The sequence below is a fragment of the Meles meles genome, chromosome 8, assembly GCF_922984935.1.
Source record: "Meles meles chromosome 8, mMelMel3.1 paternal haplotype, whole genome shotgun sequence".
NCBI classification, from domain to species: domain Eukaryota; kingdom Metazoa; phylum Chordata; class Mammalia; order Carnivora; family Mustelidae; genus Meles; species Meles meles.
The window spans coordinates 10200078-10216438 of NC_060073.1; the positions used below are offsets into that span (position 1 = coordinate 10200078).

At 47.7% G+C, this 16361-nt stretch overlaps 1 protein-coding gene across 1 annotated transcript in view; it reads left to right on the forward strand.

The window, feature by feature from the left end:
- The window catches only part of DDB1 (damage specific DNA binding protein 1), a 28811-nt gene that overhangs the window by 6645 nt on the left and 5805 nt on the right, over positions 1 to 16361 (forward strand). Inside the window, exons 6-21 of the mRNA XM_046017184.1 lie at positions 49 to 146; positions 910 to 1068; positions 1656 to 1739; positions 2330 to 2446; positions 3050 to 3152; positions 7247 to 7322; positions 7419 to 7527; positions 9310 to 9488; positions 9586 to 9749; positions 9833 to 9940; positions 10119 to 10326; positions 11102 to 11197; positions 11305 to 11416; positions 12393 to 12516; positions 12844 to 13008; positions 13715 to 13809. Of these exons, the coding sequence (XP_045873140.1) occupies positions 49 to 146; positions 910 to 1068; positions 1656 to 1739; positions 2330 to 2446; positions 3050 to 3152; positions 7247 to 7322; positions 7419 to 7527; positions 9310 to 9488; positions 9586 to 9749; positions 9833 to 9940; positions 10119 to 10326; positions 11102 to 11197; positions 11305 to 11416; positions 12393 to 12516; positions 12844 to 13008; positions 13715 to 13809 (1997 nt within the window). The remainder of the gene's footprint in view (positions 1 to 48; positions 147 to 909; positions 1069 to 1655; positions 1740 to 2329; positions 2447 to 3049; positions 3153 to 7246; positions 7323 to 7418; positions 7528 to 9309; positions 9489 to 9585; positions 9750 to 9832; positions 9941 to 10118; positions 10327 to 11101; positions 11198 to 11304; positions 11417 to 12392; positions 12517 to 12843; positions 13009 to 13714; positions 13810 to 16361) is intronic.

Sequence of the window (16361 nt, forward strand, 5' to 3'; positions counted from 1 at the left end):
GGCAGGTCCAAAGTGCTGAGCATTCTAACGCTGCCCTCTCTCCTGCAGTCCCAGAGCCCTTCGGAGGGGCCATCATCATTGGACAGGAGTCCATCACCTACCACAATGGAGACAAATACCTGGCAATTGCCCCTCCTATCATCAAGGTGAGCAGCGGTCTTTGACCTTCCTGATTTTTGCTCTCATTCTTCCCCTGCTCCTCTCTCCCCCCCCGTTTGTCAAAGGGACAGTAATGTCTACAGATGTCTGTCATACTGTTTGTTGTGTGTGAGAGAGACTGTGGTGGTCGTTGGGAATACAAGGAGAAACTGGCCTGGTTTTGCTTCCTGAGAGCTTGCTTGCTAACTAAGAGAAAGAAGTCCTAACCCAAGCAGGTTTACCCTTTCCATGAGCTGGGACAAGTTTAAGAAGGGAAGAATTTTGCAAATTTTATTGAATGTTTTCAGAGCTCAGGTCATGTGAAAGGTAGCATGACTATCAGTTGTATAGACTTAAAAAATTAGTCCTAGAAGTTTCAAACCTTAATGTTCCATGTTGTAAGAATCAACACAAAATTCAGTTAAACGGTACATAACAATGTGGTAGCATTAGCAGGGGGAGGTAATTGGTAGTAGTGAGGAAATAACAAAATCTGTGGGGGCATCCACAGTCCGGTGCTTCTTGCTTTCTGCGGATTTCTGTGTTCCAGTGGAATAATAACGTGTATAATCATTTAAGGTACATTGAGTTCCTTAGAAAGTTATCTTCAGAAGAAAACGTCCTCATCTTCAGTCACACACATAGTCCTAGCTAAGTGCATTCCTTGCTCCTGAAATGGCTGGGTTTGGTGAAGGGAGTGGCTCACAAGGGTCTGCACTTTGATTATGGGAGACACTTAATCTCTACTGACCATGTCTTCCCTCTTGGCAGCAAAGCACGATTGTGTGTCACAATCGTGTGGACCCCAACGGTTCCCGCTATCTGCTGGGAGACATGGAAGGACGGCTCTTCATGCTCCTTTTGGAGAAGGAGGAGCAGATGGATGGCACCGTCACCCTCAAAGATCTCCGTGTGGAGCTCCTTGGAGAGGTAGGGTTGTCCCTGCTCTGCCACGTTCTCCTAGGGGTGGCGGATGTGGGAACGTGACTCATAGTGTGAGCACCGTGAGCTTGGTAGTACCTAGCCCCCAGCAACAGACGGTCAGTCCTGCTGTGGAGGGAGGTTTCTGAATAAGTGACCCGTGGGAGAATCTCGCAGGTGGGCATGAGCTCAGGCGAAAAGAATGCCATTTGGAATTAATGATTAATTTAATGCTGATATTCAGTTCCAGGAAGAGGTTCCCATAAAAGTTGAAGAATTAGGCAGTGAATTTTAGAGGTTGCTAATTACTCGGAGGAGACTGGAGCCATTGGTGCTAAAATGATCATTTGGAGCAGGCACCTATGAGATGAAGTGTAGATTTTTCTGACTGTAAGGATGTGATAGATGGAGTCACAAGCCTCAGAGGTTTAGGGCCGTTTGCTCAGTGTGACCTGGAGATTTGAAATGGAGAATTGTTTCAGCACTCATGGCCGCAGCTGTTCATTTGCCTAGCAGATGTCGAGGAGGGGCTTCGACATGTCGGGTTCCCAGGGGTGTTTGTTCTGATGTCTCTCGTGCCCTTGACTCTCTTCTAGACCTCTATTGCTGAATGCTTGACGTACCTCGATAACGGTGTTGTATTCGTTGGGTCTCGCCTTGGGGACTCCCAACTTGTGAAGGTGAGAAGACGCTTTCTTCTTCCTGTGTACTTTACCGCCTTCGCTGCTGCTTCATCAGGCTTCTCCTGTGTTGGGAGCATCACAGAATCTTTAATTTCTTTAATTCCTCAATGTCCGTACCACTCAGCTTTCTCGTGGGCTGATTTCACGTCCTCCCTGACTAGCTCTTTGTCTTAAAGGTTCATTCAACAGATGTGCCAGTCAGAATGCTGGGCGCAGCAGATACAATTATGAACAAGACCCAGCTGCTACCTTCAAATAGGTCATGGTCTAGTGTGCCGGCCTCCTCTAGAAAACAAAAACTTCCTACCTTCCCTACAGAAAAATGCATGTGAGCATTTTGCATTAATTTCCATACTGCTACTTTGAAGTCCATCCACAGGACTCACAGATTAGAAATTCCTGACTTATTAGTAGGTCTCCTGTAGGCCAGCTATGTTCCTTAGTCAGCAGTTCCCCCTCCAGAAGCATGCAGTGGAGCACAAGAAGGGCAGATCTAATAGGACTGAGAGTTTCCTTTGGATGATAACCATCTCTTTAGAGTGGATCTCTTAGGAGCATTCCAGGACTAACTGTGTTTTTCCTCTTAGCTGAATGTTGACAGCAATGAACAAGGCTCCTATGTAGTGGCCATGGAAACCTTCACCAATTTAGGACCCATTGTGGACATGTGCGTGGTGGACCTGGAGAGGCAGGGGCAGGGGCAGGTAAGGAGTTCATCCCAGAAATGAATAGTTGATACACCTGCCCACTCAAAGCGTGTCCTTCTAGATTTGCCTGTTTGGAGTGGAGAGTGCCCAGTGAAGACAACTTTCAAGAGCCTCACTCACTAATCCCAATGATGCAAGGATAACTTCTATTTATCGAGTGTATCTCTTGGTCTATGGTACAGATCTACATCATCTGTGGTCACATGAGCACCCTAATTAGATAGGAATTCTTGACCATTTCAGAAGTGAGGAGGCTGGGGACTGGGAAAGGTCAAGTACCTTTTCCAAATTTACATAATCTCCAAGTCACAGGTGTGTCTGGCTCTAGATCCTGTGCTCTTTCTAGTAAACTAGGTTCTGAGGATGGAAGCCAGCTTGCTAGGAGCAGTGGTAGTTGCTTTTCACTTCTTGAACTAGAACATCCTGCTGCTTCGTAAACTTGGGGACATGGAAATCAGCCTCTGTTAAGTCTGTTTCCTCAAACCTAGCTCCACTGAAAGGGTCCTTGGGATTAGGTATAGCTTAATTATTTCCTGGGCATCGGTATGATGGCCCCAGGCTCTGGAGGGAGGTATTGAGATACCTTCTCTCTGCTTGCAGCTGGTTACTTGCTCTGGGGCTTTCAAGGAAGGTTCCTTGCGGATCATCCGGAATGGAATTGGAATCCATGAGCATGCCAGCATTGACTTACCAGGCATCAAAGGTAACCTTTTGGTAGACTCTGGATGCAAATCTTATTTGAGTGACCTTGGCCTTTGGCCTCATTATGTGTTGTGAAGGCACGTGGGTGGGAGCTAGAGGAAAGGTCACATGAAGAGTAAAAGTCATAATGACAAATAAGGGGCAGAAGCTTAAACATATTTAAAAGTACCAAAGCCAACTTGAAAATATGTATTATTGACCAGTTTTGGATAATGGAGTAGAGAAATGGAAAGGGAAAGTTTGTAAGTTAAATTTAATGTTGTTTTAAAGGAACTGATAGAATTCCTGAGGAAAGCAGAAACTGAGAATATCCTACAAAGGTGTAAGTGTAAAGGTAGTAACTTCTAGAACAGAAATACAAAGCTAAATTCCAGGAGAACTATAATAATCAAAAAGATCAAAGAGAAAAAAGATCAGAGATAGACTACAGTGGAAGACTTCTGTGATATGTAAGTGGACGTGACTCAGGATGACGTGGCCTCGGCACGAGTGTCTGATAGTCTGACATGTTGTATCAGTAAATGTGAATGCGCTGCACTCGCCTGTTGTAAATGATCAGATCGGATCATAAAGCAATACAATCAGAAAACAAGACAATCAGAAAAAGATATTTAGACTATCAGGAGATAAGAGGATTGGAATAGATAAATAGAGGTTTATGAATTAGAAAGGAAGACCTAAAAGTATAAAATCCAGGAAAATTGGCTGAAAACTAGAAAATGAGTTCATTAAGGCTGCAGGATATAAAATTAATTTACTGAAATCAGTCTCATTCATGTGCAAAGGCAGTCCATTTGAAGGTATAGTGGAGGGAAGGAGCTTTTTAGATAGTAATAAAAAGACAAAATACCAAAGAATAAATTGTTTTAAAAGATTTTTATTTGTCAGAGAGAGTGAGTGCGCACATGCCACAAAAGCCGGGGAGCAGAGGCAGAGGGAGAAGCAGGGGAGCCTGACGTGGGGCTTTATCCCAGGAGTGTGACCTGAGCCGAAGGCAGACACTTAACCAGCGGAGCCACCCAGGCATCCCAACCGAGGAGTAAATTTAACAAGAAATGTATAAAACCTCTACAGGGAAAACTTTCAAGTACTTAAGGATTCAAAGGATAGATTGATCAAATGAAAAACATACCAAGGGTCCTGTAAATTAAATTACAAAGCGGTCTCTCTTTAACCAAATTTTTTTTTGAAGATTTTATTTATTTCAGAATGAGAGAAAACACAAGTTGAGGGAGGGTCAGAGGGAGAAGCAGACTCCCTGCTAAGTAAGCCTCATGTGGGACTTGATCCCGGGACCCCAGGATCATGACCCAAGCCAGAGGCAGAGCTTAACCAACTGAGCCACCCAGGTGCCCCTTGATCTGTTTATTTTTGCACTTAATGTATCTCAATAAAAATATCAAGAGGTTTTTTCCCTTGATCTAGATAAGCAAGAGTCCGAATGGAAAAAGGAAGAAGCAAGAAAAGCCAGAAAGACTTAAAAAGGAGCAGCAAGACAGGACTAACCCTATCAGATATTAAAACATACCATTAAACCTTAGTAAATAAAAGTGTGGTTTTGGTTCACTAATAGGCAGAGTTCCTTGAGCAGACTAAAAAATCCAGAAATTAAAAAAAAGTCCAGAAGTAGACACAGTTACATGTGGGAATTTAGTGTACAGTGGTGGTTGTGTTTCAGTTCAGTGAGATAAAGATGATTTTTTAAAAATAAATTTTTTTAAATAATTTTTTTTAATGTTTTATTTATTCATTTAACAGAGAGGGAGAGTACAAGCAGGGACAGCAGCAGGTAGAGTGGGAGGGAGAAGCCAGCTCTCTGCTGAGCCAGGAGCCGGATGTGGGACTCAGTTCTAGGACCATGGGATCATGACCTGAGCCAAAGGCAGCCACTTAATGACCTGAGCCACCCAGGCGTCCCAAAATAAATGGTTTTTAGTAAATGGTGTTTCCAGTCATCAGCTGGGAAAGATACATTTGGATCTGTACTGTACTTTGTGTACCTTGCTAGAACCCAGATGTAGAAAGGAAGTCATACAAAGGTTGAAAGAAAAGGTTGTTGAATTCCTTTATGAATTTAGAGTGGAAAAGGCCTTTTAAACTGTGACTCAAAGTGCAGAAGGGAAGCGCAAAATTGGTTAATTCACTGACCTGAAACACTTCTGTATGGCAAAAACAAAACAATGTAAGCTGTCATAAGAAATGCAGTCCAGGGGCGCCTGGGTGTCTCAGTGGGTTAGAGCCTCTGCCTTTGGCTCAGGTCATGTACTTGGGGTCCTGGGATCAAGCCCTGCATCGGGCTCTCTGCTCAGCAGGGAGCCTGCTTCCTCCTTTCTCTCTCCTGCCTCTCTGCCTACTTGTGATCTCTGTCTGTCAAATAAATTTAAAAAAATCTTAAAAAAAAAAAAGGAAATGCAATCCAGAGGAAAACGTTTGTAGTTCGTCTTACAGACAAAGGCTTCGTCTCCCTAATTGATTGAAATATTTTGACGTAGAAGGTCACCAAAATTCTTGCCCCCAGACCGGCAAAGGGCCTGTGTAGACAGGTAACAGGCCTCATTTGTACTAACAGAGATGCAAATCCAAACCGAATAGTGATACCATTCTTTACCAGGTGACCAGAGTCCAGAAGTTGAACAGCACTGCGTTGGTGAGGCCCGGAGGAGATAAGCAGACTCATTGGTAGCATCTGCCAGAACTGCGTCTGCATTTAATTTAATGAGTTCTGGACAGTCCCGATTCTAAGCGTCTGCCCCTAGACCTTCATAAAGACAGCATGCTGTAAATATAAGATCATTTGCTGTGTCATTGTATGCAAAGTAGTGAAAGAATGGCCATCAGTGGAGACTTAAAACTGGTATATCTGTGTCAGACATACCAGTGCAAATGCTGTGTAGCTCAAAAATAAGGTACTATTCCGTTGTGATAAGGGCTTTAGTATAAAATGGAAAAGCATAGCACAGAACAGTATATGATGGACTGTTTTATATATGTATGTGAGTGTGTGCGGCTTTTTAAATTTTATTTTTATTTTTACTATTTTTTTTTTAAAGATTTTATTTATTTATTTATCAGAGAGAGAGAGAGCGCACAAGCAGGCAGAGGCAGAGAGACAAGCAGGCTCCCTGCCAAGCAAGGAGCCCTATGCGGGACTCGATCCCAGGACCCTGGGATCATGACCTGAGCCAAAGGCAGGGGCTTAACCAACTGAGCCACTTAGGCGTCCCTGTTTTTACTTTTTTTTTTTTTTAAGATTTTGTTTATTTGAGAGAGATAGCGAGAGAGAGACTACAAGCAGGGCAAGAGGAGTGGGGAGAGGGAAAAGCAGGCTTCCCACAGAACAGGGAGCCTGATGATGCGGGGCTTGATCCCAGGACCCTGGGATCATGACACAAGTTGAATACAGGTGCTAAGGACTGAGCCACCCAGGTGCCCCTAAATTTTATTTTATTTATTTTTTTAAAGATTTTATTTATTTATTTGACGGAGATCACAAGTAAGCAGAGAGGCAGGCAGGGAAAGAGGGGGAAGCAGGCTCCCTGCTGAGGCTTTAACCACACTGAGCGCCTCCTTAAATTTTATTTTTAATTGATCTGTATATCCAATGCAGGGCTCAAACCCACAACTTTGGGATCAAGAGTCGCACACTTCACCAACTTAGCCAGCCAGCCACCCCTATATTTGTATCTGTTTACAAAACAGTGACTACCGAGTTCCTAAAATTAAAAAAAAATTTTTTTTTGAAGAATAAACAGGAGACTCTTGATGATTTATTTGGGGGGAATGGGTTTCAGAGAGAGGTATAGGAGTGAAACTTCTGTGTACACATTTTAAAGATAAATTTTGATTTTGAGTCATAGAAATGTATCATCCTGTCCAAAATCAAAGGAAGGAGTTTAAAATATTAGGTTTAAAACAGTTTTTAAAAACAACTTCTTCAGAGTCTTAAAGCCAGGAAAGAACAGAGTGGCTGTTTCAGCTTCAGGAGGGACTCCACAAAGTTCCTGCCCCTCCTTGAGGCCAGGCTCCCTTTCCTTAGATGTGGGGAGCTGAGTGTTGGGCTGTGCTCTGCATCTTTATCCTTGATCTTTGTTCCAGGTCTGTGGCCGCTGCGGTCTGACCCTAACCGGGAGACTGATGACACTCTGGTGCTCTCTTTTGTGGGCCAGACAAGGTGAGGATGAATCTGGCGACTACTCCAGGTGCTCCTATGAAGGTTATAGGGTGGGGGAGCTGGGCTGGCTGACCCAGGCCTTCCCTTCCCCTGCAGAGTGCTCATGTTAAATGGAGAAGAGGTGGAAGAAACTGAACTGATGGGTTTCGTGGATGATCAGCAGACTTTCTTCTGTGGCAACGTGGCTCACCAGCAACTCATCCAGGTAATAACTCAGAAAGGGGCAAGCCTCATTGACTTGAATTTGCTCTAGAGTGGAGTGTAGAGCCCTGCAGGATTTTACAGAAGTCCATTTTTATGGTTCTAGAAGTAACATCATAGAAAAAAGTAAAATTACCCAGTAACCCACCACTCAGAGAAAACAGCTCCTAACTTTGAAGTTACTCCTTTTAGCTTTATGTTTCTTCTGGAAGTATATGCTGTATTCATTTGCATTCTCTTTTACAGACTAGGCTCATAATATTTTTATGTTTTGGGGTATCATTTTTGCACTCAGTTGTGCCCCCATTTTCTGAGACATGTGTTTTCCCTTGTTGTACTAATAACATGGCTATTCAGTCCTAGCGCTCCCCTCCATACATGGCTGTTGGCAGTACTTTCCACAGTAATTGTTAGAACCAGAGCTCTTACTCTGTTCTGATCTTGTTTTATTTTATTTTATTTTTTAAAAGACTTTATTTATTTGAGAGGGAGAGAGAGAGAATGAGAGGAGAGGTGTCAGTGGGAGAAGCAGACTCCCTGCTGAGCAGGGAGCCCAATGTGGGACTCGATCCCGGAACTCCAGGATCATGACCTGAGCCGAAGGCAGTCGCTTAACCAACTGGGGCACCTTAAATCTGTATGTGTTATGAGGTCAGATATCCTTTTGGCCCTTGTTAGCCTGAGTCTGATTTCTGAGCCCCTGCCCACCCCCTGGTGGTTTATAGTTCAATGTGACCCCTGGTGTCTTCACTTTTTGCACATCCTCTTCAGCCTTTGGGACTTTACCGACCTGTGGCCAGAGTCAGTGTTTGCCAGTGTCAGGTATAGCACTTGTGTGCCTGAGGATTAATGAGTCCTCTCCCTCTTTTTTATCCACCTGGGATTTCCTTTTAGCCAGTAGGCAGTTGTGGATGTGATAAAGGCTAGAGGGAAGTTTCTTTTGGCTTGTGGACCGAGTGTGGGAGATACCCAGATACTGATTCATTGCTTTGTGAGTTTTTCTAACTAGTGGCCTGAAGACTGAAGACCAGCTCATGTGTCTGTTATTGAAGGGTTTTCCTCTTTAAATAGGAGCTCAGCTTTGAGCTATCAGGTTTGATAGGTTAAGGTGAATTGATGCGAACATTACAGTGTCATCAACCTGCTTTTTGTTTTATTTCAGTGATGAAATAGGTTGATTGAGCATGTTTCAAGATAATTTCATAGCGTTCACTAAAGAATTTTATTTTGGGGGTGCCTGGGTGGCTCATTCGGGTCACGATCCCAAGGTGCTGGGGATCGAGCCCCATGTTGTCAGGCTCTCTGCTCAGTGGGGAGTCTGCGTCGCCTTCTCCCTCTGCCTGCCACTTCCCCTGCTTGTTCTCAGTCATTCTCTCAGTCAAATTAATGAAATCTTGAAAAAAAAAAAAAAAAAGAATTTTATTTTTTGCAGGAGTTTGGGGGAGAAAATACATAGAGCAGAAAGGACTCTGTAGTTAATTTTTAGGGCTCCACTAGGGCAGCGTTTACCACCTTCCTGCTGGTGTATGGATCCCAGCAGGTGCCTGGAGACCTTTCTCTTCTCTTTTTTTTTTTTTTTTTTTTTTTAAAGATTTTATTTATTTGACAGAGAGAAATCACAAGAGAGGCAGGCAGAGAGAGAGGAAGGGAAGCAGGCTCTCCGCTGAGCAGAGAGCCCGATGCGGGACTCGATCCCAGGATCCTGAGATCATGACCTGAGCCGAAGGCAGCGGCTTAACCCACTGAGCCACCCAGGCGCCCCGAGACCTTTCTCTTCTTTTTCTAGATCACTTCAGCGTCTGTGAGGCTGGTCTCGCAGGAACCCAAAGCTCTGGTCAGTGAGTGGAAGGAGCCTCAGGGCAAGAACATCAGCGTGGCCTCCTGCAACAGCAGCCAGGTGGTCGTAGCGGTGGGGAGGGCCCTCCACTACCTGCAGATCCATCCTCAGGAGCTCCGGCAGATCAGGTGTGTGCCTGCCTGCCTGCTCCTTCTGCCCTTCCCTCTTCTCCGGTTTGCCTCTCATCCTCGGAGGCCTTCCTCTGCCATATTCCTCTTTGTTCAGCCATACAGAGATGGAACACGAAGTGGCCTGCTTGGACATCACCCCACTGGGGGACAGCAATGGGCTGTCCCCTCTTTGTGCCATTGGCCTCTGGACAGACATCTCGGCGCGTATCTTGAAGCTGCCCTCTTTCGAGCTATTGCACAAAGAGATGCTGGGTGGAGGTAGGTGGCTTGTAAGGACCTTTTAAGGGTCGGGGTCAGAGTCGGAGTGTGGACCAAGATCTTAATGTGCCCCTCTCCCACAGAGATCATTCCTCGTTCCATCCTGATGACCACTTTTGAGAGTAGCCACTACCTCCTTTGTGCCTTGGGAGATGGGGCGCTTTTCTACTTCGGGCTCAACATTGAGACAGGTGAGAACCACACTTTGAGCAGAGGGCTCTCGGAGAAACGAGGGGTGTGGAGTTGCTTTAGCCTCGGGTACCGCATTAAATGAGCATTTTGAACTTTTGAGCTTTTGAACCTTCACGATCCAGCTGTTTGTCCTGTTTCCTTCCTTCCTACTTTCTCCTGATGCCATTCTTTCTGTAGGCCTGTTGAGCGACCGTAAGAAGGTGACCCTGGGCACCCAGCCCACGGTATTGAGGACTTTCCGTTCTCTTTCTACCACCAACGTCTTTGCTTGCTCTGACCGCCCCACTGTCATCTACAGCAGCAACCACAAATTGGTCTTCTCCAATGTCAACCTCAAGGAAGTCAACTACATGTGTCCCCTCAATTCTGATGGCTATCCTGACAGGTGAGCCTCTTTCTTTCTTCAGCAAGAGCCATTGATTGAGGGCGGCATGATGTTTTCCTCACACCCTTCCCCTCGCACCTTTTCCCAAAGTTGAGTCAGTGTAAAGAGCTGAGATGTGGGGTGTAGAGCACGGGTTCTCCCATCTGGACTACCATTAGAAACCCCTGGGACACTTTTTTGAAAGTACAGATATTTTGAATCCTCCTCAGATTCTGATTCAGTAGATCTGGGGTTTGGGCCGTAGAATCTCTATTTTCAGGGAAACCTCCCCAGTGATTCAGATGGTTAGTCAGGTTTCGGAACCCCTGATTTAGAGATCATTCTGTATTCCCCTGGAGCAGGGATTCTCAAAGTAGGGTTCCCCACCAGCACCTAGCTCATTAGAATTATAAACTCCCAGGTCTTGGGTGAGGGAGGGGAGGCGCAGAATCTGAGCCCTTGGGAGGGGAGCAGTCCCCTTAAATGAGCACTCCTTATTGTGATGCAGATGGTGGCTTGAGAAGCACTGTTCTAGATTCTAATGCGACGATGAGCATTAAACGGAAAGCAGTTAAAAATCTCAGTTGAGGCTCACCCACACCTGTTAAATGAGATGGGGGGTAGCAGTGGGACCAGGCATCAGGACCCTTTTTAGCAAGGAGTTGGAAGTTGAGAGTCATTGCCTAGAGGAAGCTAGTGTAATTCTGCCTTGTTTTTCTTCCCCTTACGGAGTTGCCTTGTAGAATCCTTTCCTTCCTTGGGTCTACTCAGTCTAAACCCAGACCCTTCTTTCCAGCCTGGCACTGGCCAACAACAGCACCCTCACCATTGGCACCATTGACGAGATCCAGAAGCTGCATATCCGCACGGTTCCCCTCTATGAGTCTCCCAGGTGAGGGCCAGGGGAGGAGGGCTGCAGAGCGCGGTGATCTGGAGGGGGAAGGCGTGCTTCCCCTCTCAGACCAGTTCTGAGTGGCACTGTCCACGCTTGTTCCCCAGGAAGATCTGCTATCAGGAAGTGTCCCAGTGCTTCGGGGTCCTCTCCAGCCGGATTGAAGTCCAGGACACGAGCGGCGGCACAACGGCCCTGAGGCCCAGTGCCAGCACCCAGGTGAGGGCACAGACGAAGAAAGATGGTGTTAGAGCAGGGCTGGCAAACTGTTCTGGAAAGGGTCATGTGATAGGTATGGCTTTGTCCACTGTATGGGAACAACTACTCCGATTGGCCATCACAAAAGTGCCTGCAGACAACAGGTAGGATAGTTGGGTTTTAGTCACACTTTATCTGTAGACACAGGCAAGTGTTTATGGAGCTGGAGTTTGTCCCCTCATTGGAGGGTTGGGAAGAGTCTGGGTGAATTGTGGCATTCAGTGAGTCTGCTACTCCGTAGCCTCACAGGATGAAAAATTCTCTTTCATCGTCAGTTTGGACACTTTGTAGGGTATGCATAATTGGGGTCATCGCAGCGTTATAGGTAAGAGGTGGGATTTGGAGTCTGACAGGACTGGTTTCAAGGTTTATTGCTAGCTCAACTCTACACTTCAAGTTCTCGTCTGTGAAATACAGAGGGTAGGGCAGTCTGCAGCCCCATAGAGTAGACTCGATGGAGATAGTAGGCGATCGTCTTACGTCATGTGTTCTTTGCTTTTCTTGCTCCCAAACATCTGTGGTGGGACTTCTTTCCTTAACCGAGAATGTACAGTCTTTACACTTTCCTTTTTAATTCACGTGCTCCCTGCTCTTCCCATTGAGAGAGATGGAGTCTCTCCCCTTATCCGGTTGCCTTAGTTCCTCATTCGCTTTGTTTGATTGACTTGGCATCCCTGTTTTAGCGGCCATTAGTAGCCCTTAGCTGCTTCTGTTTTGGGCTGCTGTGTCAGTTTCATACAGAAGTTGGCTCCTGGTCCTCAGTCCCCGGGCCCTGTCCTCCAAAGCTCTCTGTTCTTGAGGCTCTCCTTGAGCTGCCAGCCTCGAGTTTTCCTCATTCGGACTCGGCTTCTGTCCTGCACTCCTGGCGGCCCCTTCACCCAGATGCTCCCTGCGCCTGGTGTGCCTCTGAGCGGGGCTGTGTGTGTTCTCTGCTCAGGCCCTGTCCAGCAGCGTCAGCTCCAGCAAGCTGTTCTCCAGCAGCACGGCGCCGCACGAGACCTCCTTCGGAGAGGAGGTGGAGGTGCACAACCTCCTCATCATTGACCAGCACACCTTCGAAGGTGCAGATGAACTCCTTCGTCCTTCCTGAAGTGCCTGTTCTGGGCTCTGATAGATTCCACAGTTGGATAACCCTTGTGGCAGACCATCCTAGGCAGAGTCGAAAGGAGGGCGGGACCCCTGGGTTGGCCGGGAGTCCAGGGTGCGGGGCCCCCTCCTGATGGTGTGGGCTGGTGAGGGCCTAATAGGCCGGGAGGCAGGAACAGCAGGAGCTGGGGCCCCAGCACCACCCACCCCGTGCTGGGCCCCGGCTGGGGGCACTCCCGGAATTGAGGGTTACGTGCGTGGGGGTGCTCAGCAGCCAGTCACGCCTCCGGCTCTCCTTCCAGTGCTTCATGCCCACCAGTTTCTGCAGAATGAGTATGCCCTCAGCCTGGTCTCCTGCAAGCTGGGCAAAGACCCCAACACGTACTTCATCGTGGGCACGGCCATGGTGTATCCTGAAGAGGCGGAGCCCAAGCAGGGTCGCATCGTGGTCTTTCAGTATTCTGACGGTAGGTGGGCACCGTCCCCGGCTTTGAGAGATCGGGAATTCTGGGAAAGTGACAGACCGTTTTGGCTTCAGAACTTTAATTAAGCAGCAGAAGAGCTTGGGTGTAACTGCTGTGACGCGAGACTTCCTGTTCCTTCCACTCAAGCTGCTGATGGGCTCAATGAGTTTGGGGGGAGGGGAGTGAGCAGACACACGAGTAAAATCTGGCTTGTGTTTCTTCCTTTTCTACGCTTTGAAAGGAAGACAATGGGACAGGTGAATGGTGGGTGAGAGAATCTAGTGGCCAGGTTCACAGGATCTTAGATTTGCTTTCACTTGGTTGCTCCGCCACGTAGGTCCTCTTTCCAGCTTTAGCACTTCGTGTTCCTGTCTCCTCTTGTTTCTCCTGTGCAAGATGGTTCCAAAGACTCGCTGTCAGCCCCCAGATCTCGGCTCAGATGGCCAAGATGGAATTCGGTCTCCATCTTGAGAGTTGGATCTGCAGTGTCTGGGGGGGAGGCAGACCTTGGACACAGTCTGCAGCGTGGCGCGTTCTGTCGGGGCTCATAGTTGTGGTGGGGGTTAACCGCAGGGGACACTCTCTACTTCCTGCATTCAGATGCGTGGTTTGGGAGCAGGAATTAGAGCCAGAGAGAAAATCAGGTTCTTTTGATGAGTTAAAGTGTGGGCTCATAAAGGAGACTCTGAGTCTATCTTTCTCCCCTCAGGAAAATTACAGACTGTGGCCGAGAAAGAAGTGAAGGGAGCCGTGTACTCCATGGTGGAATTTAACGGGAAGCTGTTAGCCAGCATCAACAGCACGGTGAGGCCCACGGCATTCGGTATCACGGCCCAGGTTGCATACCATTGTCTACAGAGCCTGTCTCCTTCATGTTCCCTGAGGCCACCTATGTGTCAGATTTTAAGAGTGGCAGAGCGGTGGGAGTGGAGGGTGGAGCTGGGAGTCCGGGGAGCTCAGGTTGGCCCAGATGTTAGTCCAGATGTTACGGGAACCTCCCCTGCGAATCAGACCCTAAGTGCTGTGGGCACTGAGGAGAGGGTGAGGGCCACGGACGGCCCCTATACTTCCGAATATGTGGTGGTGGGCGGCTAATCCGTGTGAAAGGAGGTGAGCCAAACCGTGCTATCCTACATATGTCCCTGAAATACTGGTCCCATAGAGTCTGCTTCTCTGCTGCGACTCCACCTCCCTTGGAAAAAGTTTTTAAAAGTTTCATAGATATGTCTGTGAAGTACGGTGTCTTACAATCCCTCTTGGAGCTCCCCAGTACATCATGGGATATACAAGGTGGCGAGAAGTCAGGGAGTGAAAAAACATCAATTAAGTACTTATAAATGAGGCTTTCCAGTAGTTGCGTTTATTCATGACCTATTCGTTGAACGCTTGTGTGCCAGGTGCTGTTAAGATTTTGGTATAGGTGGCTGAGTGGGTTAAAGCCTCTGCCTTCGGTTCAGATCATGATCCCAGGGTCCTGGAATCGAGCCCCGCATCAGGCTCTCTGCTCAGCGGGGAGCCTGCTTCTCCATCTCTCCCTTTGCCTCTCTGCCTACTTGTGATCTCCGTCTGTCAAATAAACTAACTCTTAAAAAAAAAAAAAAAAGTTGGTATAGCAGAGGACAAATATGGACAAAGAAAATGGACTGTTTGCTCCAAGCTTACTAGCAAATAGTATATACATGTTCTCAAGATGGTGAGAAATAAAAATGGGGCAGGGACTGGAGGAGCGTCAGAAGGAGCGCAGGGTGGGGATGGCTGTTCTGTCATAGGGTCAGGATTCTTGCTGTTATAATGACTTCTGGGCAGGTTCCTGAGGGAGGGGAGGCAGAAGCCATGCCTGTGTCTGGGAGAGACTAAGGACAAGGAGCCCGAGGTGGGAGTGGTCCTGCTGTCTTCGTGGGGGCGAGCTGGAGGGTGCGGGGAGGTCAGTTGGGCAGCCAGGCGACTGAAGACACTGGCCATTTAAGGACTTTGGGTTTTACTCTGAGGATGATGGACACTTCTGGAGGATTTGAGCAAATGTTTGGATGTGATTGGACTTTGGTCTTGGAAAGATCACTTTACACCTTAGAAAAGGCTGGAGGGGCCCAAGGACAGGGGTGGTGACATCTGTGGGGCTCTAGTGGTCACGCCGACCGCAGCCTCTGGTCACTGGGAGCAGGGAGCCACGGAGGTGAGGTGTGAGGAGGGGAATAAAGGGCCAGGAGTTTGGTCTGAGCAAAAGGATGGGCACCGTGGCCATTTGCTGATGGGGTAAGACAGAGTAGAGTAGGTTTGGAAGGGAAAGGGAAAGGTTTCTTTACTCAGAACACTTGTGGGGCCCCTGGGTGGCTCGGTGGGTTGGGCCTCTGCCTTCGGCTCGGGTCATGATCTCAGGGTCCTGGGATGGAGCCCTGCGCGGGGCTCTCTGCTCAGCGGGGAGCCTGCTTCCTCCTGTCTCTCTGCCTGCCTCTCTGCCTACTTGTGATCTCTCTCTCTGTGTCAAATAAATAAATAAAATCTTTAAAAAAAAAAAAAACACTTGTGACACCGTATGTGTGGGGGTTTTATCCCCACACCAACCAGTTTTCCAATCTTGACACCAACTAAGTGTGCTCTAGTTTAGTTCCATTCTGACCCTGGCTGCCTGGAGCTCGGGAGCAGGTTAAGCGCTCAGTCCCATAGGACTGTCCTCGTCTCAGGCACCACCCTGGGCAATGGGTGTCCAGGGGTACCCAAGCTTCTGTCCTGCATGGCTACAAAGTTGGCTTCCCACAGCCCCCTCTCAGGTTTGATACCTTGCTGGCACACTCACAGAACTCCAGGAAACGTTTACTTAAATTTACTGGCTTACCATAACAGGTACTGGCGGAGAGCCAGATGAACATTGTGTGAGGGCCACAGGGGTCCTGAGTGCAGGAGTGTGTCTCCTTGTGGAGTAGAGGTCCCAGGGTGTGGTGTCTTCGCCAACCTGAGAGCTCTCTGAACCCGGACTTGAGGGATTTTTATGGAGGCTCCATCACAGAGGCCTGATCGATCATTAACTGAATCTCTGACCTGTGCCTTCCCCAGGGGATGGGGAGGGGTGCTGACAGGCCCAGACTACTTCTTCCTTTTTTTTTTTTTTTTTTTTAAGATTTTATTTATTTGACAGAGACAGAGAGAGAGAGGGAACAGAAGCAGGGGGAGTGGGAGAGGGAGAAGCAGACTTCCTGCAGAGCAGGGAGCCCAATGCAGGGCTCAATCCCAAGACCCTGGGATCATGATCTGAGCTGAAAACAAACGCTTGACGACTGAGCCACCCAGGTGCCCCGGGTCCAGGCTTCTAATTGTGGTGAACAGTCCACATCCTGAATTACCCAGGCCTGGATAGTCTG